Source organism: Lactuca sativa, chromosome 1 (genome assembly GCF_002870075.4).
Source record: "Lactuca sativa cultivar Salinas chromosome 1, Lsat_Salinas_v11, whole genome shotgun sequence".
Lineage (NCBI taxonomy): Eukaryota > Viridiplantae > Streptophyta > Magnoliopsida > Asterales > Asteraceae > Lactuca > Lactuca sativa.
Genome location: NC_056623.2, coordinates 77,580,153 through 77,605,949, shown reverse-complemented (window position 1 = coordinate 77,605,949; position 25,797 = coordinate 77,580,153). Strand labels below are relative to the sequence as shown.

Sequence of the window (25,797 nt, the reverse complement as noted above, 5' to 3'; positions counted from 1 at the left end):
CGGATCCTGCGTCTCATCGAACTCTGGTGGCTTCGTGTTGCTGAACTCTCGGAACAGCAACGAGTCACCCCCCTGTGGCCTAGCAGCGGCCACAGCTGCGGTAGCTGCAGCGGTTGCAGCCTCAGTCAATGCGGCGTACCGCTCATCAAACGTCTCCATCAGGGTGGTCTTAATAGACCCAAACATCTCCGGGATCTCAGCCCGGATCGCCGCAGCTACCTCCTCGTGAATCATCTGACGAATCTCCTCGTCACTCACACCGCTCGAACTCGCTCCGTGGCGTGGTCTAACCATGATGTCTCTGAAATACAACATAAAACTATCAGAGACCCCATCGAGTATAATTGCACTCGATAACGCAACCCTACTCAGTCCCCGATATCCAGGGATTCTTACTTGGGTCTCCCACTGACCCGGTATCTTCGATAGTACGGGCCCAATACTACCGATCACACCGCATCAGCATTCATCCCAAGTCTTCCTCCCCAAACCCCGGATAGTGAGTACTCTACTTCTGATATGCACTATCTACCCGCACACTGGCAAAGCATCTCATATCGGCAAACTTCCCTAGACTAAGGCATCACAAATCAGGCCACTCTAGTCCTATCATGAATACCTAGTCTTCTAGCATGCATAACAATTTATATCATATAACATTGTAAGGTATTTTGGGGATCTTTACCGTTCGGGCGCTGACTGATCGTACACACTGCTTCTTTATTGCTTACCACAAAACCATTTACGAAAGTTTATGCCTTTATTTAAAAAGTTTCCTCAAATCCTCGGTTTGAGTTCAGTTACTCCCGAAGGTGCACCCGAATCCCTCAAACCAAGGCTCTGATACCAATTGTAACAACGCAAATTTTCAAACAAATTTTTCATTTTAAAAATAAAATATTTCCATTCAAAACAAGGCATAAATAATTTAAGTATTATGTCAAATACAAATAGTCTAAATCCCAAGATCATAAAAACATCCTTCAGTGTGTATCGATCACGCCAGCGCCTTCCCACGGTCCTCGCTAGTACCTGAAACACATACATAACAACTGTAAGCATAAATGCTTAGTGAGTTCCCCAATATACAACTTACGCACATACGTCTTTCCAGGCCCTGACCTTCCGGTCCACAACACAACGCCTTCCGGCCCATAACATAATCGCCTTTCGGCCCATAACATATTGCCTTCCGGCCCACATAACATACATAGCACATATCACAAATAACTTACCACACATAGCATACATATCACATATCATATCTGACCTTCCGGTCACACAGTCAACCCTTCCGGGTACAGTATAGTGAGAAGACTCACCTCGTGAATGCTGAAAGCTAGCAAATCCTGAAATCACTCGTGCACAATCCGACGAGCTACAACCTCCCTATAACATCACATATATCTCATTATCACTTATATCTTCTAAGTGTGACTATCCCTAAGAAGTCATACTTAGGTCAACTCTGGTCAACGGTCAACGGTCAACGGTAAACTCGACCGGACTCGGCGAGTGCCATGGCGACTCGGTGAGTCTAGACGTCCTCCAACTCTCTGAGATTCCCTATCTACTCGTCGAGTATCCTCCTTGACCCGACGAGTTACTCCTGGAAGAATCGCGGGGCCACCCCGACTCAACTCGCCGAGTCTGAAGAACAACTCGACGAGTCCCAGTTAATCTTCAAGCTACTCGCCGAGTCTGTTCATCGAACTCGGCGAGTCCATGCCATGCAACCGTTCAAACTGCATCCTAAGGTCAGAACTGCTTCGACCATTCCTAGGCCTGGCCTTCCTAGGCTGATCCATCACGTAAAGTCCTCATTTCAGTGCTCATGATACACCATATGATTCATCATTTACATTTTGACCTAAGGCATAAGGACTCCAATCCAAAACCTTCATCAATTCCCGAAATGCCCAGACATGGGACATTCTGGACCTCCCAAAGGTCTCAATACAGGGTTACACTCGTTTAGGGGACTAGGGTAACATTCAATCTAATCACAAAAGGGTTCCATAAACCCTAAATCCATAAATACATCAATATAGCAGAGTATACTCGAATTCTTACCTGGATGATGTATTCTCTGTGTCCCCAATCCTCAGAATGTGACTCCCTTGCTGTTCCTCTAGCCAATCTCTTCTCTTCCTTGCACAACAACTCTTCTATGATCAACAATGGCCTATAATCCTTGCTCCAGATGCACACAATCGATTTAGGGTTCTTCTCAGAAGGCTAAAATGAACAATGACGGCCAATGAGTCCTTTTTATACGTCCCAAACCTGAACGGTTAGGGTTTTCGCTAAACAGCGTAGACTCGCCGAGTCCATATCTGGACTCGTCGAGTCCAGTCGCGAACCCGCGACCAAGTCTGCGATCCTACTCGGCGAGTCTAGGCTCCAAGTCGCCGAGTCCCCTCTTAAATCACCCCAAAAACATAATTTGACAATACCTGAGATTCTGGGCTGTTACATTCGCTCTCATTTCCGCCGCATCTTTTGCTCTCGTCTCCACCTCCTCCGCATGTCTTGCAGCGCGCCTCGCTTTGTCGCGTCCGGGCGGTCGTCGTGGTGGGGATATCTTTTGGATATCATCCTGGATCTCATCGTCATCGGCGTTTAGGTCGATGTTAGTCCGTGCGTCCGACACGTCGACCGAACTAGAGTTACGAGACCTTTTGGATTGAACCTCCGACGATGTAGGCGTTTTATTCCACTTTGGATCCGCTCGCAACAATTCCCATGATTTTTCAAAGTCGAAAACATGACCAATTTCGACCCGATATTGTTCCCTACAGCTTTGAACAAATCAAACTCGTTGGTTCCACTTTGTTGTTACGTCGCAATCCGGTTGTAAATACCGTTGAATTTGCTGCACCGCTTAGTTATCATACCCCATTTGCTGCTCAACATGTCGTTGCGATACAGATTTTTCCTTAAAATAGCGTGAAACTTGTCGAGCACCGCCCCCAATAAGCTCCTTTTTTATTCCATTTCCGCGAAGTTCGTCCTTTGAAGTAGCACACCAAGCCGCCGTCAAAGCGTATTCCTCCTCCGGTGTCCACCATTGTGGAACGTCTGCATTTTCAGATTCCACCGCTATTGATTTCCCTTTTGATTTTGCTTTCCCTTTCCCTTTCCTACTACTTCCTGCTTCCACTTGAACTGTTGGTTGTGTTGTAGGTGACGGTTAATTGGTTGTTTGTTGCATCGAACCAAAAGTAGAGAAAAAATTTTGTTGTAAATTTGGGTTTTGACCAAATTGATTTTGTTGAACGTAAGGTGAGTTGGGAAATTGCAGTGGTGGTGAAGTGGGATTGAAAGCGACACCTTGGTATGGTATTTGTGGTGAACCTTGAGACGACAAAAGGTTAAAATAATTTTCGTACCCCGCAAATCCGAGAGGCGAGGTTGTGTTTGAGTTTGATGATGGAGGGGGGGTGTTTGGGTTTTGCTCCATTTTTTGAATTAAAGATATAGATATAGAGAGAATGAGAGAAAATGTGTATAAAGATATAGAGAGAATGAGATAAAAGTATATAAAATTTGAAATAAAATGCATGTATATATATATAAATGGTAAAAAGGTAATTTTTTTTTTTTTTGAAATAGACCGTTATTAAACGGTAAAAAACTCCGCAACGTATATTTCTTTTGGCGTTATAACTCGTTTCCAAGACAACGAGTTCCGGGCGACGAGAAGCAACGAGTAGGCGGGGGCGGTGTTCACCGCGTTATGACGGCGTTGTGGAGTGCCACGTGGGTCGCGTCGCTTCTCGTCGAGGCCCACACCGAGTCGTCTTATACAATACATGCGCCAATATGTTGATCCGTGTCATTTCGCAAATTAAATCACGTCCGCTGAAAAAAAAAAAATCAAGACCAGATATCAACGGTCTCTATGCACAATCCGGGACATCTAAAATCAACCAATCAGACAACGCCTCTCAATCCTCATATAAACACAACAAATTCGTCTTTCATTTTCATCTTCTCAACGTATCAGCCATCTCTCTCTTTCTTTTTAAACATCAAATTCCCTCTCTACAAAACAAAAGTCCCTTCAATGGCGCCTAAAGCAGAGAAGAAGCCAGCTGAGAAGAAGCCAGCGGAGGAGAAGAAAACCGCCGTAGCTGAAAAATCCCCTGCCGAGAAAAAGCCAAAGGCCGGAAAGAAGCTTCCCAAGGAAGCCGGCGCCGGTGCCACCGATAAGAAGAAGAAGAGAAGCAAGAAGAACGTGGAGACATACAAGATCTACATCTTCAAGGTTTTGAAGCAGGTTCATCCTGACATCGGTATCTCAAGCAAGGCCATGGGGATTATGAACTCGTTCATCAACGACATCTTCGAGAAGCTTGCTCAGGAATCTTCGAAACTTGCGAGGTACAACAAGAAGCCCACGATCACCTCCAGGGAAATTCAGACGGCGGTGAGATTGGTTTTGCCTGGAGAGTTGGCAAAGCATGCTGTTTCTGAGGGAACGAAAGCTGTAACAAAATTTACCAGTTCTTAGATTTTGGGTTTAGGGTTTTATTTTACTCATTGTAAAGAGAGATCGACTTAAAAATGTTATCTTTGTCATGTAATAGCTCGTATTGAAATTAAACGTATTGATTTTGCCCACGTTTGTTCATTATTTTGTACCTAAAACATGTATTGTTTACCGATTGCATTTCTTTAAACCCACAGTTCGAATTCATAGGTTTTCTCCTTTTCGATTGTATCCGATTCCGAAATCTGATCAGTTTTCACTGTAACTGTTAACCGATCTCTGTCTTTTCAACAATAGCGCATCCTTTGAAGTAGCATCTGAATGAAATTGCAATGCTGGTTAAACGAAAGCATTTACTTATACACCGATGCAATTCGCCATGGAGCCAAATGATAGTTATGCACACATTCATGATCAAATACTGTTGATTGATCCATTCCGGTTTTTTTTTGGCATCCACCACGATTCTCCAAAAGAAAGGAAACCCATGTAATATATGAATCAAAGATACAAAACTGCACCCACCAATCGAATTGGTCAAATACAACAATATTTGAGGAAGCACCGACTTCTAAATGGGTCTGGTATGTGGTATCCTTTCGAACATAATCAATTTGGGTTTCTTCGAGAGTGAATCTATTCAGTATCGAGGTTTCTTTAAATCCATTTGTGGGTAAGATAATGGGGTGGTGGGTTGTTGAAAGGGAATCGGGTGTTATCAAGTATCACAGAAGTAGTCAAGTTTGATCAAACCCAACAGCCCCACCCCACCCCAAATCACATTCTTTATCTCTCCAATATCGGTGATCAAAAGTTCCATAGATTCTCTTCCGGTTGATTATAATGGCGAAGGAATTGTTTTTGCAGAAGCATTCATGGATATCACTTCTCAGCACCCCCTTTAGCTTGCCCACAAACCAAATAAGTCTTGGAGGAAATTGCGTTTTAGGGTTCAAATTATGGGATAAATCGACTAGGCACCCTCTGATTAAGGGGATCAATCGACTGTATTTAACACACACATACATACAGTAGATTAAAACATAGACATACACACAGATGCCTTTGATTATCGGACTCCAGAACAAATACGAAACAGAAGAAAACAAATCAACAATCACATATTTATTTCCTCTATAACTTAGATAACACCATTAAAGTGCTTCTTATTAACTCATAATTAAAGTTTTTCTGGTGAGAGGGAGGGAAGGGAGATGAAAAGCTTGATGTGTTCTAATGGTTTTAGGAGCACCCATTTAGATACAAACACACACACACACACGAGAGAGAGATGGGTGGGTTAGCTGGTTCCCTTTTTTTTAAATTAAAAAAGTATTAACATAAAGATAAAAAATGGAAAACATAAATTAGAAAGGGCATAATTGTTCTTTTCAATTTTACTGGGACCAAAACCATATGAAAATCTTGATTTTGGACTTTCTATACAAGCGGAAAACATTTTTGATGTTTTTTGAATACCAGAGAGACCAATCTTGCCGTTTTTTCTTAAAAATTATAAGCTTTACATTGCGATTAGAAATCAGTCATAAATGAATTTTTTGTTTCTAATTAGCCTTAATAATTAAGATGATGATCAAATCCTTAGCCGGTTAAGAACAAATTAAACTCCTCATTGGTCACGAGTGTTATACACTACAATCATTTTCAAAATATGCTTCGTACTCTTCAACATTGTCTTTTAGCATAAGCATTTGCATTAAAAAGGACATCATGCAGTTGATATCGGGAAGACGAGGGTTTTGAAAATGGTTTATAACACCATTGTTGCATGTAAAATCTTCCATTTTGAAGTTGAAATACATTGCACTATAAAGGTACATAGACGATAATGAGAAATTGATGTGTTTGCATGTTGTTACCTTCCATAATCGAGTTTTGTAGTGTCACTAACACCTTTATTTTTTCATTTGGGCTAAAAAAGTCAAAGGTTCTGAAAATATTTATGTAAGGGACGAGGACTTTGATGATGATATTGTAGACTTCTCATTCGGGGATTTTACACAAGATACCTTTAAAAATTATTTAAAACTCTACAATGAACCAGTCGTTAACATAATATATGATGAAAATATATTAAGTAGGACTTTTTATGGAATGGGAAATGTTGATAACAAAAATGGTGTCCATGACTCATTTCATGATCACATCGATGGAGGAAATATTGTTAAAGTGAGTGTAGAGTATAGGGTTTACGATCCATATATCCGTTGGAAAAAAATGAAGCACGAAGTGGGAGAGTGTTAAGAGTCCCATGCTAAGCTCAGGTTTACATCAACTAACTATGTAATATGTAACAACCCAATTTTTCAAAAGAAAATTTTCATTTTTAATTTACCAAAATACTTTCCACAAATCCTGAAATCCCAATACAATTGTTTTCAAATTCGTGATAACAACAATTTTATTTCAAAACATTAGAGTGTCCCATAATAACGCCTGAGAGAGAGTGCACGTCGCGCCATCAAGCCTTGCCCTTGCCCTTTGGCTCGGATGTACCTGAAACAAATCCAAAAACTGTAAGCTAATGCTTAGTGAGTTCCCGAGAGCATACCTCACACACAATCCACATAACACATATCATATTAGCTATAAAAGCTACATATATAAGCCATGAATACGAACATATAAGGAAGCCATGGAAACCCTCTAGGGTCTTACACCTAGTGCCACTGGAATCCCTACGTGGTCTTAACTAACTGCCATGGAAACCCCCACATGGTCTTAACTAACTGCCATGAGAACCCCCACATGGTCTTCCTATCGTAGGAACCCCCACACGGTCTTTACAATCGAGTACGAACATACAAACTACACAAACAAATATACTAGAAGGCCATGGAAACCCTTTAAGGTATTACATATAAGTGCCTTGGGAACACCTCGAGGTCTTTCATGTGAGTATCACAAATAACTAGCATATCACATATCCCACAACCAACTAATCATAACTCATAACAATAATAGACCGCCCTTGGTGCCTTAGATCTATTGATATGGTGAGGAGACTCGCCTCTCGAGTGCTGAACTGACAAGCTAAGATCAGATATATCTCACGCACTCCTCCTCTTCAACTGCCTATAATCAACATATGATTAACTTGTCATAATCCCGTAAATACTTTTAAAGTCAACCGTGGTCAAAGTCAAGGTCAACGGTTAAGGTCAACAATTCATGTTGACCTCAACTCGTTGAGTGCATCCTAGCAACTCGTCGAGTTCATCCGAGTCCATTCCACTAAATCCTATGTTAACTCGTCGAGTCACCTAAGTGACTCATTGAGTTCATCAAATGTCCACTAAACTAAAAGCTCATGCAGTCCCCAAACCCTAATCCTTCACTGCACTCATTCTGAATCTAAAAAACGGGTAAACCCTACCCAACTCGTCGAGTCAACTAAGGGACTTGACGAGTTCCTTCAGTCCCTTTTGTGTTCAGCCCTTTTCAATGGGATCTAAGGTCCCAAACTCCAGATCCACTATTCCCTAGTGTAGTTACCACGTAAAGTTGCAAACTTTACGTGAATGCAAGGCCTTACAAGGCTAAAGCATCAAAACTAAGCTTCTTACAATGTTCTTGTGCATGGATAGGCCTAAGCCAGATAAAGTGAGCAACTTTATGTCATTAGGGACCTTTAGAGGTCCATATCTGGAACCATATCCTTTTGATAAGTCCAGATTCGAGTATGACCCTACTTTGCACCAAAAATGGCCATCTACTTCCAAGAAAAGGGATCTAACCAACTAGAGCTCAAGGTAACGACTTTATACCTCACGATGGTGGCCAATACAGTGTAGATGTCGGATCTATTGCTTCTCTCCTTGCTCCTTCTTCTCCAGGCTTTGAAATCTTTCACAAACACACCAAAAATGCTCACAAAAGCTCTTTCTCTCACTCAAGAAGGTGCAAGGTCTAATTAGGGTTTTCTATGGCTATCAGGGTGGTAAGGGAGTCCACAAGAGGCGGATTATGTTATTTAAATAGGGTGCAGCCCCTAAAAATTAGGGTTTTCCTTTACAATGTCACACCCCCGAACCGGGACGGCGACAACGTCCGGGGGCGGGTGACTTCATCTTGTAATATCATAACAATTGAATATGAATGAAACATAGCAACCATCATCATCATACATTAACGATATCAACATGCATTGTTTACATCTTTGTGTTTGTTCATGGAAATACATCCAAAATAACATAATGTATGATAATCCAAAAATAAGACAAATGTCAATGTCCACTGCTGAAAAACCTGCTCACTGTGTTCCTGAGAATACAAGTCATTTTGAAAAGCGTCAACATATAAAATGTTGGTGAGTTCATAAGCATTTTTGTAAGAAAAACTTTGTAATAGTTTGTAAATTCCAGAAACTCCAGTATTTTTTGTAATAATAGTTTGAGAGTCTTGTTCCAAATCATGTGTATACTTTCTTTACCTTGTTTGAAAATTTTATAGAGAGTGTCTACAGAAAATCCTATATTTTCTGTTATACGAAATATTGTGGCCTTAAAACCCTAAGACCAAAGTGGTGAGATTAATGCAAAATAGTCAGCACATAGTTTTATACTTTGTAAAACATGTTGAGTGTATGTTTTGTGTAAATTTTAAAATAATATTGTTATTCTCTATGTGAGTTGTTGAAACCATACTAATGTGACGAGAGCGCCTGTCTTGACGTTCTTCAGGCGTCAGTTTCTAAAGATAATTGTCACCCTAAATTGGCCTGCCTAGTTGTAGCGAACAACTCAGGCGTGGGGGATGTCAACCCCGTATAGATCTATACATAATATCTCGCTCTCCCTCCAGGAGACTCTGGTTATAACTACAGGACTTACGATGTACATCATGGGTTTTGAGTATTCTAACACTCCTATGATGTACATGCAACCCTAGAAAACTTGAATCTATATTTTTTCTAAAATACATGCAAATAAGAATTTTCCAAAGTTCTCATCCTAACTAACATGACAAGGGGTACTTGTAGCATAAAAGACTAGTAGAATAACATACATTTTCTTGTGGTTGATTGCTTGGAGTTTTGAGATCCTAACACCAATAATGTGGATGCCTCAAATGGAATCACAAATCACTACACAACTTGGAAAACTTGATAGAATAGTATGCACACTTAGAAATCGGCCCACCATTGGTTTTTCTCACACACTAGTTGTGACATCTCCAAAATCTCGGCCAAAAAAGACCAATTTCATTTATGTTTTTTAAACATTTTCAGAGTAAATCCTTTTTAATTTTGAAAGAGATGCGGAATTTGTTCCCAAAAACAAAACATGATAAAATAGATATTTATCCAAACATTTCACAAGGAATATGATTTCATTTCATAATCAAGAGTCGGGATGTCATGTTCCGATACAAATCATAAAGCATAAACGATAACATTACAAGTCATTCAACAATGTATACATATACAGACTTGTAAACAAAACAACTTGATGATTCGTCCATCTTAAGCTCTTGCGCCACTTCCTGTAATACAAATAAGCTGAGTGGGTCAGGCTTGGGAGCCTGGTGAGCATATAGGGTTTTCAACCCACAAAAAATATTTAATTTAACAATCAACAATAAACCTGATTACCCATTCCCGTTATCCTCACTTTACGTCCCTAAAACAACATCTATTATAAGGGACCTAATCTAGGATTTTTCATCGGGACGGACATTACTGCAAAGGGGATTCCTTAGCAATAAATATCCTAAAGGCAACCATGAGGGGGATAGAGCACACCGGTGAACACGTCGTTCACAACACCTACAGGTTATGAGTCTGCTAGTGTTCCACAGGACAGTCTAGAATAGTCCGTGATCGTCATCCATACTCTACTGAATGACTAGAATAACACCAACAACATCGAGGCCTCTCATCTGTTTATTACACACCAACTATCTACCCATGTTCTACCCAACACATTAGTAGATAAAAATATACATTTTTATACATAGTTTAAGAACCTGTATAACATGCTTTAATCAATACATATTCCACATAACAGATGAAGCATACACACATAACACGTATTTCATAGATAATAAATCAGATCTATGAGATAGAAGAAAGTGAATATACATTCACACATATAACAACAAAATATATACACGTAGCACGTATTTTATATAAAATACTTCATAATATTGTGATGGAAGAAAATGACTACACACTCACTTGATCAGAAGATGAACGGGCAGCACTACGGCTTGCAGAAGTAATGTTTCTCCGTAGATCTGGAAGATCTTCACAAAAACCGGGCTCCTCGCGGGCAGGGCTTCGGCTCGGGAATAACGCTCTTTGGGATTCTCAGGGCTTCGGATCTTGCTTCGGGGCTCGGGAATATTATCGGGGCTTCGGGGTATAAATTGTTGGATTAATGTCTAAGTCCATAACTATAATTGGTAAGACTTGAGCCAACCCGGCATGGTCCATTTGGGTTGCATGGCATCATGCACTTGGATAGACTATAATGGGAGAAATAATACACTTATGGTTATTAATATATTATAAGTTCTAGTATATTAATAATAAGAATAATAAGATTATTTAATTAGTGTTCATCAAGAATTAATATAGGATTAATTAAGTGATCAAAAGAAGACTAATAAAATGTATGGGTTGATTGTGTAAATCATCCATACTTGTATAGTGGGCTAATGCTCCATGGATAATCAAGTTGGGCTAAAACCCATAGGATGGTCCATGGATGCTCCATGGTGTATTTGAACCCATGGATCCAAGGAAATGGAAAGTCATGACAATTAGGGTTTACCCTAATTGTAACTCTATATAAATATCTTATTCTTGACAAAACCGGCCACTAGTGAGAGCAAGAAAGGGCTAGCCGATTTTCATGAAGTGTGAAGTTCTCTCAAGTCATTCCATTTGTATTCGGTGTTGTGTGAACCATTTGAGGTGTCACACTTGGGGCACTAGGCACTCAAGCTTCATGAAGACATTCTACATCAAATAGGTATGTATTCTATCTTGTTATATTCAATGTTTTATAGCTTAGATTAGGATAATACCTTGGATGTTCATATTTGCATGTATAATAGATAAAACATAGATCCAAGGTATTTAGGGTTGCATGTACACTTAGGAGTGTTAGAATGCTCAAAACCCAACATAAACGACACGCAAAACGAGGCAAAAGATGAGAGAAAAATGAAGAAATTTGAAAAGGAAAGAAGCTGGCTTCGCATCCCCTTTTATAGGGTTGATCCTCGGGGTTACGCTGGGCATAACTTCGGGGTACGCGGGGCGTACTGCCAAATCGTCATTGCCTGCATCATCGGAGGTACTCGAGTGCTAGACTTCGTCACGCTGGGCGTACTTCGGATGAGTCCGCTGACTCCTCTTCGGATAATATCGGAAGTTTGAATTAAAATTAAATATTAAATATCTAATAAACTTTGAAAATTCATATCTCCCTCATACGAACTCCATTTTCGACGTTCTTTATATCCACGCGTAGGTGAGACTACGCTCTACAACTTTTGTTTAGACTCCGTCGGCTAATTTTGACTTTATTTTTATTATTTATTTTTAGTAGGCCGGGACAGAAAAACTTTGTTATAAATTCATAACTTCTTCGTCCGACGTCCGTTCTTGCCTAACTTTTCATCGTTTCGCTACTAACAACGAGATCTTCGATTCTCGTTTAGATTGTTTCGGCTAAAAACCGCTCGATCTCAAATCGAGTATTCAAGCTGCATACTGCCCAATCGAAACTTCAGAAAATCATAACTTCCTCATACGAAGTCAGATTTGGGAGTTCTATATATATTCGGAAACCTCGTTTCAACTACTACAACATTATCCAATGATATCAAGTTTATTTTACACTTAAATTCTGACGCTCATTTTATTCTTAATTCATCATATCACATAATTAAGCAATTAAGCACGAAACACATAATACTCAAATGATATGTTCTTATTATTTCAAATTAGGTTACAAAGGTTAACTAGACTATTACATTGCTAAAAATGGCAAGCCCAGAAACACGGGCGTTACACTAGTGTCATTTCATGTGCCAAGGACCTATTTATATAGTGTGGTGGATTAGGGTTACATCCATGTAAACCCTAATACCCATGACCTTTCATTTCCATAAGATCCATGGGTTAAAGCTCCATGGACTATCCATGGACTTTCCAAGCAAGCTTAACCCATTCTAAACAAGCATTAACCCACTTTATATAAATATAAGAGTCCATATTTAATTAGTTACCTTTTGATCACTAGATTAATTCCAAATTAATTATAGATCAATACTAATTAAATAATATGATTTCATATTAATATATTATAACTTATAATATATTAACAAATCATAACTATACTATTCTCAAAAGACTATCCAAATTGTTATGGTGAAGTGCAACCCAAATGGACCATGTTGGGTCGGTCAAGTACATCTCAAATATAGTTATGGACTTAGACACTTTATCCAACAGTCTCCCACTTGGATAAATTTAATAACTACGGTTGCAAGCATGACTTCAGGATCCGACCATGAATCGTAGCTCTTAAAACTTTCTTGAACTACGAAGCGCCGTTTTAGATAAGTGATCATATAATCCTCTGTTCTAGATATCAGCCGGACAAATACATGGAACAACGTCATACTTATTGTCCAGCAGTTTGTTTCCTGATTTCCGATTTGTTTGACATAGACCTAAACTGAACACATCAATTTGGTTCTGACCGGGCCCGATACATAGGTCAAAACAAAATCATCGAGGGGCCCATATATCGCTTCTAATCCTCCAAGGACTAAAAGGAACAGATAAACTTCGACTCATATGTTTGCTCTACTACTTGTTTATTTATACAAAAGACACATTTTATAACATCAAGTTAATGATGTGTTTTCGCGCAATCAATGTACAACCAACTCATAAGCAACAACTTGTATCTCTAGTTTTGAAGACTTATATGATATTACCGTCTTACAGTCACTTGAGATAAATTCTATGAAGTGATACAAGTGATTGTGGGTTTAATACAATACTCATAACTTATGAGCACTCATGAATGTTGTAGCAACTTTTACTATGTCTAACATCTTAGACATCTACAAGCCCAATTCATTACAATCTTGATTCATACCTACTTCCAACATATGACTGACTGTGGAGGATTTAAATAACTTGGTCATCCGGAAAGAATAACCCAACTATTATGGAAGTCAAAACATTGAAAGGGAAACATAAGAATAATCGAATCTAATGTGGTCTCAAAACTTATGAATATAAATAGAACACCTTTTATTTATCACCATATTGATTACACATTATTCATTGCATAATGTTTCAAATAATCAACTTAATACTTGAATTAAAACAACAGTTGTCCCATGCTCCAAGCATGTACACCATGTTTTCGTAAACGATAGTTATGCCATACTCCAAGTATGCACACTATGTTTGTCTACGATCCTTACTTTGTGAAATATATCAATTGAACATGATTCCAATGATGCTCATTTCACAATACCAAATCTTTATTGTAAGTGTAAGAATTCCAAACTCTTATCACTGCTCAAATGTGTTAGATTATACACTATTATGCAATATTGTTATGTAATGTCTAGGCACCAAGAGTCACAAAGACTTGACCAACACTATTACAATAGATTCAACTGGAAATTGTTACACGACAATTCCAAGGTGACGAAATCTCAAGTTCAAAGTACATTCCTTTGAACATCCTTCTTTAATTAAAGTTTCTAACTTTCTCATAGTTTCTTAATATCCAACTCCCAATATGGAAAAACATTTCCATATTCCCGTTTTGACTATCACTTCTAAACAAGAGTCGCCTCTTTTCAGAACATGTCAATATGGTTCCTCTCCAAAATTTAACACCATACTTCCAACTGTCCATGAGCAACCAATCTCTGGTAAACCTCAGATTATCCTCAACAATTGCTTAATCATTTTAGTCATATCCAATTCTAGACCTTTGCCCCTCTTAATGCCATAGGCATTTGGAAAATTTAGAAGGTATAAATATTATAGCACATGTAATCGATCCTATATCCGAAGCATATGGGGCACGATTCATGATGTCTCACATGAAGACATGATCCTAGACCAGTCTTCTGCTACAATATTTTTTTTTATTTTCCATGTTTTCATAATTTGACTATGAAGAGGGATGCCGTAATCATAATCGAATTTTGAGAACGTAATATTTATGGAATTTCCTTATGTTGAGCCATTCTAACATAAAATTCATGTATATATATATATATATATATATATATATATATATATATATATATATATATATATATATATCCTTGACTAAAGATGATTAAAATCTCAATCTAAGCTTTTAGAATTGAAATAAACTATAATTTCTTATCCTTGACTAAAGATGATTAAAATCTCAATTTGGGAACGTGTGTGTATCTCGAGTCATAAGACTCTCTCTAGTTTGGTGGAGGCGGCCTGGGAGAGAGAGTTGTAGTTGGAGATTCAGCAACAGAAGAGAAAGCAGGATCAAGTTCATGCATTTGCAACGACAACCAAAAAGGCTGGGGTGGCGGGCTTTCGGGCAGGAGATCGAGAGACCCACAGGTTGTATGGGGAGTGTGGTCAGATTCATTGGGATATTTGATGCGTTTTTGTTTCTGCATGTTTTAGGCGCGATCATGAGGGTCATTTTAATCGCGATTATAGTCGGGGAAGTCGAATGTATGTTTATTTTGCAGTCAGCCAGAACATGTTGATTCTGCTTGTCCGTTAGGAGCAGATAGTGCGGTTTTGGATGTGGCACCTTTGGCTTGGCAGTTTTTGGATGGACGGTATGAGACATATGGATTTCCCAAATTGGGGGTTTCAGTTATCAGTTCTTCAGTTTAGTATGGTGCAACATTCGTTGGTGTCATCATAATCTATTATGTTTTGTTTCTTTGTTGTTTCGATTGTTAGCTTGAGCGATCTATTGAAATTTATTGTATTAATCAATTTTGGTTCTAATATGTAGGTTATGTATGACTGGATTATTGTGAACCGAACATCTCGATCAGTTTGCGGATGATACTCAATGCTAAGATGCAATCGCGTACCCAGTTCATGGTGGAACTTCTTCCAAAAACGAGATGTGAACCGAACATCTCGATCAGATACAATGGAGACTAGAATACCATGTCAAGCAACAATATCGCGCACATACAAACCGACTATTTTTTCGGCCGCAAAACTTTCTCGAATGGACAAAAAGCGAGTGCTATTGGTCACACGGTCAACGATAAACCATATCGCGTCGAATCCATTAGCCGTTCGAGGTAACTTGGTGATGAAATCCATAGTGATATGTTTCCATTTCCACATGAGAACCTCCAATGACTGCAGCTTGCCATGCGACCTCTGGTGGTTGGCCTTGACCATCCGACAAGTCAAACACATAGGTCTGACAACGGAGCGGATTTTGATCCTGATTCAATCCAAACCCTTATCAATTATACGAGTTTGGAGCATAATTTTTTATTTGATCCGTTTACCCGTTAACGACCCGTATCCGCTAACCCTTTATTTAAAAGGGTCGGGTATGGATATATTTAATCTATTTTAAAAAAGCAAATTTATTTTATAATACAGTATAAATAAATATATTGTAATTTCCTAAAAAAAATTAAAGAAAAATAGGATATGGGCCAAAATGTTGATCCGCGTCGTGCGTCAAGCCAACAAAAACTCACTTCTCAAATTAAATCACGTCCCTTGAAGCAAAACCATGGACCAGAACATATCAACGGTCTCTATGCACAATCCGGGACATCTAAAATCAACCAATCAGACAACGCCTCTCAATCCTCATATAAACACAACAAATTCTTCCTTCATTTTCATCATCTCACGTTTCAACCATCTCTCTCTTTCTCTTTAAACATCAAATTCCCTCTTTACAAAACAAAATCCCTTCAATGGCGCCCAAAGCAGAGAAGAAGCCAGCCGAGAAGAAGCCAGCGGAGGAGAAGAAAGCCGCCGTAGCTGAAAAATCCCCTGCCGAGAAAAAGCCAAAGGCCGGAAAGAAGCTTCCCAAGGAAGCCGGCGCCGGTGCCACCGATAAGAAGAAGAAGAGAAGCAAGAAGAACGTGGAGACATACAAGATCTACATCTTCAAGGTTTTGAAGCAGGTTCATCCTGACATCGGTATCTCAAGCAAGGCCATGGGGATTATGAACTCGTTCATCAACGACATCTTCGAGAAGCTTGCTCAGGAATCTTCGAAACTTGCGAGGTACAACAAGAAGCCCACGATCACTTCCAGAGAAATTCAGACCGCTGTGAGGTTGGTTTTGCCCGGAGAGTTGGCAAAGCATGCTGTTTCTGAGGGGACGAAGGCTGTAACAAAATTTACCAGTTCTTAGATTTTGGGTTTAGGGTTTTATTTTACTCATTGTAAAGACAGATCGACTTAAAAATGTTTCAACTTTGTCATGTAAGAGCTCGTATTGAAATTAAACGTACGGATTTTGATCAAATTTGTGCATTATTTCGTATCTAACACATGTGTTTTTTTTACCAATTGCATTTCTTTAAACCCACAGATCGAATCCAAAAGTTTTTTTTTTTAATTGTATCCGATTCCAAAATTTGATTTGTTTTCACTGTAAGTATTCATTATCCTCTGTTTTTGCGACAATAACGCATATATTGAAGCAGTATCGCATTGAAGTGGTAAAACTGGTTAGACCATAGCCATTTACTACACCTTGTCTTGAAGACGATGATGCGTAATAAAATCCATGGAGACATCTTCCAGATCTGCAGTAGGATTTGCTATGGATTATACGCAATGGACACAAATGATGGTTATGCAGTGTGCACACATTAATGGTCAAATACTATTGATTGATCCATTTCCGTTTTTTAAATTGCATCTTCTCGCTGATTATACAAAGAGACAACATGACATTGGACCTATTCACTCATCCAATTCGTTAATGGCCTTTAATTAGTGGAGCAAGAACAGCAACAATTCGCACATCAGGTAATCACAATTTTAATCCTGTCGTTGAGTTTAAAATGCATAAATCTAGTCCCAAAGGGTAAGTCTTTAGCATTTCAAAGTTTGGTTATTATCATAAAAGTTATAAGTTTTACATTCCGATTATAAGTTAGTCCTAAATGGATTTTTCGTTTCTAATTAGCCATAATAATTGAGATGATGTTTCAAAATCAAATCCTTAGGCGGTTAAGAACACGTTAAACTCCTCATCAGTCACCATTGTTATGCAACACAATCCTTTCCAAAATACGCTCCATACTTTCCAACATCATATTTTAGTAGAAATGTCTGCATAAAAAAGGACCTCACACAGTTGGTCTTGGAAGGAAAGGGTTTTGAAAATGGTTTCTAACACCATTGTTGCATTCAAAAGCTTCCATTTTGAAGTTGAAATACATGGAACTAGGAAAGTGCATGGATGATAATGAGAAATTGATGTATTTTGTGTTGTTACCTTCCATAATCGAGTTCCATAGTGTCACTAACACCTCTGATTTTCATCTTAAACAAATGGCTTTGTCGTCTGGGCTAAAAAAGTCAAAAGGCCGGAAATTTTTTATGTAAGGGACGAGGCCTTCGATGATGATCTTGTAGACTTCTCCTTTTGGGATTTTGCACCAAAGACCTTTAAAACATATTCAAATTAAATCCATATGTTACATACATCAATGCGCTAGGAATTATAAGTTTTGATGTTTCGTTAGTTGCAACTGTTCACCTGAAGGATATAATTAGGAAGCCTAATATGACATTGAATGAGATGAATGGAGATGTACGTATAAGGTTTTCAGTCCAAGTATATAAGGAGGAAATGTTAAATGGATATGAGAAAGGCAAGAAATGTGACATAAGGTAGGTTAAAGGAACAGTATGCAAGGGTATGAGATTATGTTGCATAAATCCTTAGGTTAACCCAATGAGCACTTCCAAGGTTGGAGTATAAGTTAATACAAGTGTCATGAACTATTTCCAAATGTTTTATGTGTGTTTGAAGGATTTTAGGGATGGTTGGAATATGAGTTGTATACGTGTAATATGTTTGGATGGGTGTTTCTTCAAGGGACACAGATCATGTGAGAGCTTTTGACTAATATTTAAAGAGATGCAAACAACCATGTATATCCAATAGCATAGGTAATGATTGATGTCAAGAACAAAGATAATTGGGCTTGGTTTATTGAACTTTTAGTTGTTGATTTGGATATTGGTGGTGGTAGGGGTCTTGTTACTTTTTCATACCAACACAAGGTAAATATTAATGTATCCTTAATGTAATTAGTATGCATTTATAATCTAATTGTCCTTTTATATTTCATCGTTTATTACAAGCTGTTATAGAACTACTTCCACATGTTAAGCACAAACAATGTGTTACACACATCATTGTAAACTTCGGGAAGAGATATAGTGGATTAGAACTAAATAACTTGTTTTGGAAAGCTGCCAACCGTATTGTCGAGGGGGAATTTATAGCTATAATGGAGAAAATCAAGCACATAACTCAAACTGGCTATGACCGGATCATGTCTAATCCACATTCTTGGTGTAAAACATTCTTTTCTCATGGGTATGATTTTAAGGCAACAAGGTTGACTTTATGTGTTTATAAATAAAGTTAGGGCTTAGGGACACAACTTATAGAGGCCCCACTTAACCCAAATATCCAATCCAATCTATATCTATTGAATCGTTGCTCGCTGCACACGCCTCACAATCTGTTTAGTCTTCTTCTACAAGCGACGATCACTGTTCTCTTCTTCTCAGGGGCTGCACAAAATTATCGGACTCTGATTAGCGATTATGCTCTTCTTCTTGTCGATTCTTGAACATCTGAACCACCGAAACACTTTTCCTTATCCATTCTTGGCTTCTCCACAAGTTTTGATAACTCCATTGTTCAAAATTTTCTGAATTCTGGTGATTCAAGGCTGTCACTGAATCGGTATGTGGAATTTGTTTGACTTTTTGTTTTTAATTTTTCCATTATTTGTTGTCATCTGATTACTTGATTAAGGTTAATACTTATAACTTTTCAGTTTTTATTTTTTTAGTTATGTGATTTTTTATTCCATTGACATTTTTCATTGATTACAACATATTACATTTACAAAATATACAATCAGTGAGTGAATCGGGTTGGAACGAATTTCAGCATTTGAGTTTTCAGTTTTCTAGATTTGAGCTTTCCATTTATCTTCTAGTTCTATTCTCAAATCTCAAGACAACCGGTATAATCTTTTTAGTTTATTATTGTCGATCCTAAGCCCAGATAAAAGATGAGGGTTTATAACATTAAGTATAGTAAATGTCAAAGGGTCCTAAAATTTTGGTTTGCTTAGAGCCCCATAACTAGTTGATCCTCCCTTGTGAGGCAATAGAGAATGGTATATCATAGTGCTTTAATGCCATGATCATTAATATGACGAGAAAACCACTTCCTACAATGCTAGAGGAAATTGAAATTTACTTTATGGATAGGTTTTACCATCAAGCTGAGATGGTTTCCCACTGGAGAGTTGCCTACGCTCCAAACATTGTAGAGAAACTTTATAAGTTTGGAAAATATATGAGGTATGGTGTAACGCCCACATTTTTTTGATAAACATTTCGTAGGACATTATTTATGTAAGCTAATAACATAAAATTTCTTTTAAATAAATAAATAATAATTCGTTGTACATGATATATGTTTGTATAAATGTTATTTGTATATATGTATATAATACGTACAAGTTATATGGATAAATATTATGATTATATAATATTTGTATAAAACCCTATTATAAACTTATCAAATTGTGTTGAATAACGTTGATAGTTAAAATATTATTTTGAATAAATAATCTATATGAAAGTTGTAATAGTCGTGAATATGAACCCGTGTGTAACAATTGGTAAAAAAATGTAAAGTTCGTCGATCAAACCACCACAAACTCTAGTATAATAGGACATATTGTATGGTGTTCTATGTTTTTGGATGGAGTGGAAGTTATATTACTCATAATTGTGCATGGAATACTTCAAGTTCAAATCGCTCAAAAAGTTGACAATCATTATTAAACAGAAAACAATTCACAAAGATAAGTATTGTTAATGACCTAAAAATAAAGTGTACTTAGGAACAATTAATCAGTAGATTGGAGAGATTATGTTATCACGACCACATGAATATATAGAATGTCGAAAACATAGTTCATACGAAGTAGTCAAGACATTTTTAAGGTTGAAAAATCAGTATTTAACTGGTTTTTTCGGAATAGAACATTGTATTGCTTCGTTGGGATAGCTACACATTTCGTAAATAGTTTTCGAGCGTGTTTTTGAACTCAAAATTAGGTCAAATATATAAATTCATTGTTGTGATATTTTTAATCTGGAGTTAGGCAAACTCACGAAAACAGTCAGATTGGAACTTTATAAGCGCGAAACTTTAAACGTTGTTTTCACATAGTTCCATGTATCAGATTTGAATTTTGTTTGAATTTCTAAACTCAACAAATTTGATAAAATCTAAAAACACTTTTGGAAAATGAGTTCGGATGAGTGGCACGAGACTCAAGGCAACGACTGATGACATCATGATGAATCATGGAATATCATGGAGATGTACTCCAAAATCTCCAAAAATCTCTATTAACTCTTCCTAAAATATGATTTTTATTCATTCAATATCTAACCCATCCTCTCTCTAATCCCCTTTTTTTCTAGTCCTCTCTCTCTCTCTCTCTCTCTGGTATCCTTGCCGACGAAGAAAAAGGGCTGTCGAACACAATTGTGGAAGCCCCGTTCCCCCACCAAAATGCAACCCTACACCACCCCCAATATTCCCAATATCCAACAACACCTCCCGTCGACGAGAACAACCCCAAATGAGGGCCAAAATAGCCCTCACACGCCGTCGGTAGGCCACGCACCGCCGTGAACGTTGGTTTTTTGACGACTGTTCCAGACCCCATTTGGTGCTCCTTTGTTCATGAAAATGTAATGTCATATTTTCACAAACAATGTTTTCCCATTTTTAATTAAGGTAAAACATCATTTTCATAAAACCTTGGTTAAGAAAACTCAGCTGTTCTAAAATACAATTTTTTGTTTGAAAATCAGAGTAATGTAATAAATAAGGAATCTCCAATGTTGTTGATGAGTGTACAGTCACGTCTTCGCCTTCCCACGATCACCAATGGTACCTAAAAACATTTAATCCACAACTGTTACTCAAAGCTTAGTGAGTTCCCCCAAAATACCACACACCGCAATACACATATAATACATACACACACGATCCTTCAGTCTTACTGGACCGCCTCGCGAGGCCTACAATACACCTGGACTACTCTTATGGGCCTCCACTCCACGATTGGTCCCCCTCCCACACCTACAACATACAACTGGTTTGCACCCGACCTACAACACACCACTAGCTTGTCCGGGTATCCCAGCATACTGCATAAAGCGGGATCGCCTCAAGCCCTCAACCCACCACCCGATATGTAACATATAGATCAAAAAAGCAATTAAACAAACACATACACACATGAAACTATCTACACTAGTCTACATGTCTAACAATCCACTACCGCATATAGTGTGTCATAAAAACCACTACGCCACAACCGACAAATCTCCAAGGAATGTATAACTATATGTAATAAGAGGTAAGATAGTCATTCGAACAGGTAATCCCACTCTAGAGATATAACCAACCAATTATGAAGTTATCCTATGTGAATTGAAAACCCAAGGAACTCAACAACACACTTATTCCTTGCACTGATTGGTCCCATGAACCAACTAGCACCAAAAAAAGATAGATCCTTAATCAATAGCCCAATACCTTTAATTTTTACCTAAATCAAACTGGTTAAAAGTCAACAATCAACGGTCAAACAAGTCAACACTCACCACGGCGTGGAGAGACACTCACCACGGTATGGAGAAATAGTCATCATGACGTAGAGACCTCATGTCCACGTCATAGGCATAATAGGATAAAACAGTTGACGTGTATGACTCCACTGCGATGTGAAATGCCCTTTGCCACGTTGTGGTTCCCGGAAGAAGGCCATATTATTCATTAAGAGCTTAATCCTTCCTGATCTAAACCCATAACTTTAGATCTAGTCATTTTTCAATGACTTAATGGATAAAGTTTTCAACTTTATCCACCACAAGGCAAGAACTACAGTTCTAAATCCATTAAGTCCTAAACGAGGCCAAACCTCGAACATGGACACAAAGTAACTCCAACCATGAATCTTTTTATTATTCATCATAATCCTAAAGACCTTAGAAATCCATCACAAGATCTGGAGTTCTTCAGGCTCCAAGATCTTCCAATAAAGGGACCAAAATCATACAAAACCAATTTAAAGTAGCATCAAGAAGAACAAAGGTCAAGATGGGAGCTTTATACCTCACACAACTCATAAATCTGAAGGAGATGGTGATTCCAAGCTGGTCCTTTGCACCAAAATGATATTTCTTCTTCCTCAAGCTCCACCAAAAACCAAAAACCAAAAACCAAAAACTAGGTACTCAAGCACGTAAACTGGATCCTAATCATCCATGGAGGCCAGGTTTTCGTCTTGAAGGGTTGGATCCTGAAAAAAATGCCTTAATCCCTGAGATTAGGTGCTTACATATGGAACCACGGACACTGTAACCACGAAGCTTAATGAGTCACTAAGATACCACATATACAATAATTAGCCTCTTATGTCTATATCTCGATACGAACCCTTCGGTCATGTGTCTCAGCGAAGACCCTCCGGTCTCACATCTCGGTACGGACCCTCCGGTCATAGCTCAACATATAAAAAAAATAATATAACAACATAAGTCACAAAGACAATATGCATAACAACACATAACTCAGAATAAGCAAATAAGACCATCCGGTCAATAACACGAATAAGACCTTCCGGTCAGTAACATGATCAAGACCCTCCGGTCATGCATAAATTACCACTCAGGTAAGTATAGTGAGAAGACTCGCCTCGTGAAGCAAAGCAAGTAAATCCCATGCCCAAACTACCGGTCTAGACTCCGCCTAACATATGTTACATATATCTCTAATTAGAATCGATATCAACAAACCTCAAAGATGTTGGCTAAGTCTCTTTACTAGACCCCAAGAGGGTAAAATACAATTTTACCCCTCCATGGCCTCCAAACTCCACAACTTGACCAAACCCTAAATGTATAGGGTGTGTTTTGTTGCGGAAAAATGACCCGTTTTCCGGAAAAATTTCAAAAAAATGAGAATTTTGAAAAACGCGTTTAGTTCGTCCATTTTTTCTAAAATTTTCATGGACCCAACCTCCACACACACACACCAACCTCCATAAAAACACACACACACCAACCTCCATAAACACACACACACACACAAACACACACACCAACTCCTACAAACACACACCCACAAACTCAAACCCACACCTACCTCCGACCCACACCCATACACATACAACCACCCAACACCACTACCACAATCACTGACCTACCATTACCACCACCATTACCACTACTACTACCCTATCACTACCCCGTTACACCACCACCGTCGCCGCCATCAGCACCACTGCCACAATTGTCGCCGCCACCACCACTTCCTATCATTACCACCACCGTTGCCACCACCACCACCACGACCACGACCACCATCGCCATCATCGACACCACCACTGCCCCCCGCCGCTACCCCCCACTATCGTCCCCACGCCCACCCTACAATCGCTACCGTTTTCTAAAAATGAAAACCGATAGAAAAATACACATCTAAACACGTTTTCTAATTTTCTAAATTTGAAAATAAAAAATGAATAAGTTTTAACTAAACATGTTTTCTAAATTTTCCAATAAAAACCAGAAACTAAAAACGAAAAACGAAAAATAAAAACAGTTTTTCTTAACTAAACACAAACTTAGAATTTTTTATTTAATATTACTTTAAACAAACCCATATAATATATAAATCTCATACCTAATAAATAAATTATGTAAAACACATTATATAAATCTCATACCTAATAAATAAATTATGTAAAACACATGGACCTACATTGTAATTTACTCTTCCTTAAATTCATCAGCGTCCAGTACGTCGATCCGCGTCAAAACCAGCATCAACCTCACTTTTAGAAAACTAAATCCTGTCCGCTGAAACTACTCAAAAGAAATCAACGGCCATAATCCACGATCCTCGTCAACAAAAATCATCCAATCAGATCACGCCTCACATTCCGTATATAAACACAACTCTCCCTCCATTCCTTATCACAACGAACAACAATCATCTCTCTGTTTTTAGAACATCACTCTTTCTTTACAAACTAAAATCCCTACAATGGCGCCAAAGGCAGAGAAGAAGCCGGCTGAGAAGAAGCCAGTGGAGGAGAAGAAACCAGCTGAGAAAGCCCCTGCTGAGAAGAAGCCAAAGGCCGGGAAGAAGCTCCCCAAGGAGGCCGGCGCCGGTGCTGTTGACAAGAAGAAGAAGAGAAACAAGAAGAGTGTGGAGACATACAAGATCTACATCTTCAAGGTGCTGAAACAGGTTCACCCTGACATCGGTATCTCAAGCAAGGCCATGGGGATCATGAACTCGTTCATCAACGACATCTTCGAGAAGCTTGCTCAGGAATCTTCGAAGCTTGCGAGGTACAACAAGAAGCCGACGATCACATCCAGGGAAATTCAGACGGCGGTGAGATTGGTTTTGCCCGGGGAGTTGGCAAAGCACGCCGTTTCCGAGGGGACGAAAGCTGTAACCAAATTTACCAGCTCTTAGATTTGGGGGTTTAGGGTTTGTATCGATGTTCAGTGTTAGGGTTTGCTTATTGTGAAAATTTCATCTTTCTCGATGAATTATGTCGGTATCAATGAATTGGACTTGGTTATATAGTGTTGTTAAACATTTGAATCCGGTTGAGTGGGTTTGTTTTAATTGTCTGTGGTTTATGTTACAAATATTTACAACATTTCAGTCCAAAAAACTTAAATTGGCTGATGTTCTTATTGTTGTGATGTGCATGCTCGAAAATGATACACCACCAACACCACCCTCCTTAACCACAATAACCATCCGTCACTCTTCACCATCATTGAATCTAAATACTGAACCCGAGATACTCTCGTTTCCTTGATGAGGGATTTTAATCCATGTACGTCTTTTTTGATGGAAGACAAAGAACATCGAGCTGCAGATTATTGTTTTACATCAAAAGCTTAGAATTTCTTGACTTTCGG

The 25,797-nt window shown here is 38.5% G+C and overlaps 3 protein-coding genes across 3 annotated transcripts; all 3 read left to right on the top strand.

The window, feature by feature from the left end:
- Nucleotides 1–3,989: 3,989 nt before the first annotated feature.
- Nucleotides 3,990–4,626, top strand: LOC111886065 (probable histone H2B.1). The gene has a single exon (XM_023882307.3). The coding sequence runs from the start codon at nucleotides 4,070–4,072 to the stop codon at nucleotides 4,514–4,516; it is 447 nt and encodes a 148-aa protein (XP_023738075.1). The 5' UTR covers nucleotides 3,990–4,069; the 3' UTR covers nucleotides 4,517–4,626.
- An 11,760-nt stretch (nucleotides 4,627–16,386) lies between these two features.
- LOC111886029 (probable histone H2B.1) lies at nucleotides 16,387–17,023 on the top strand. Its single transcript, XM_023882268.3, has one exon. The coding sequence runs from the start codon at nucleotides 16,463–16,465 to the stop codon at nucleotides 16,907–16,909; it is 447 nt and encodes a 148-aa protein (XP_023738036.1). The 5' UTR covers nucleotides 16,387–16,462; the 3' UTR covers nucleotides 16,910–17,023.
- A 7,807-nt stretch (nucleotides 17,024–24,830) lies between these two features.
- LOC111886030 (histone H2B.7) lies at nucleotides 24,831–25,448 on the top strand. Its single transcript, XM_023882269.3, has one exon. It carries the CDS (start codon nucleotides 24,899–24,901, stop codon nucleotides 25,337–25,339), a length of 441 nt encoding a protein of 146 aa, XP_023738037.1. The 5' UTR covers nucleotides 24,831–24,898; the 3' UTR covers nucleotides 25,340–25,448.
- The last annotated feature ends 349 nt before the right edge of the window (nucleotides 25,449–25,797 follow it).

What these genes read in the sequence shown, in the direction of transcription:
- LOC111886065 (XM_023882307.3), top strand. Translation starts at nt 4,070, where the DNA reads ATGGCGCCTAAAGCAGAGAAGAAGCCAGCTGAGAAGAAGCCAGCGGAG.
- LOC111886029 (XM_023882268.3), top strand. Translation starts at nt 16,463, where the DNA reads ATGGCGCCCAAAGCAGAGAAGAAGCCAGCCGAGAAGAAGCCAGCGGAG.
- LOC111886030 (XM_023882269.3), top strand. Translation starts at nt 24,899, where the DNA reads ATGGCGCCAAAGGCAGAGAAGAAGCCGGCTGAGAAGAAGCCAGTGGAG.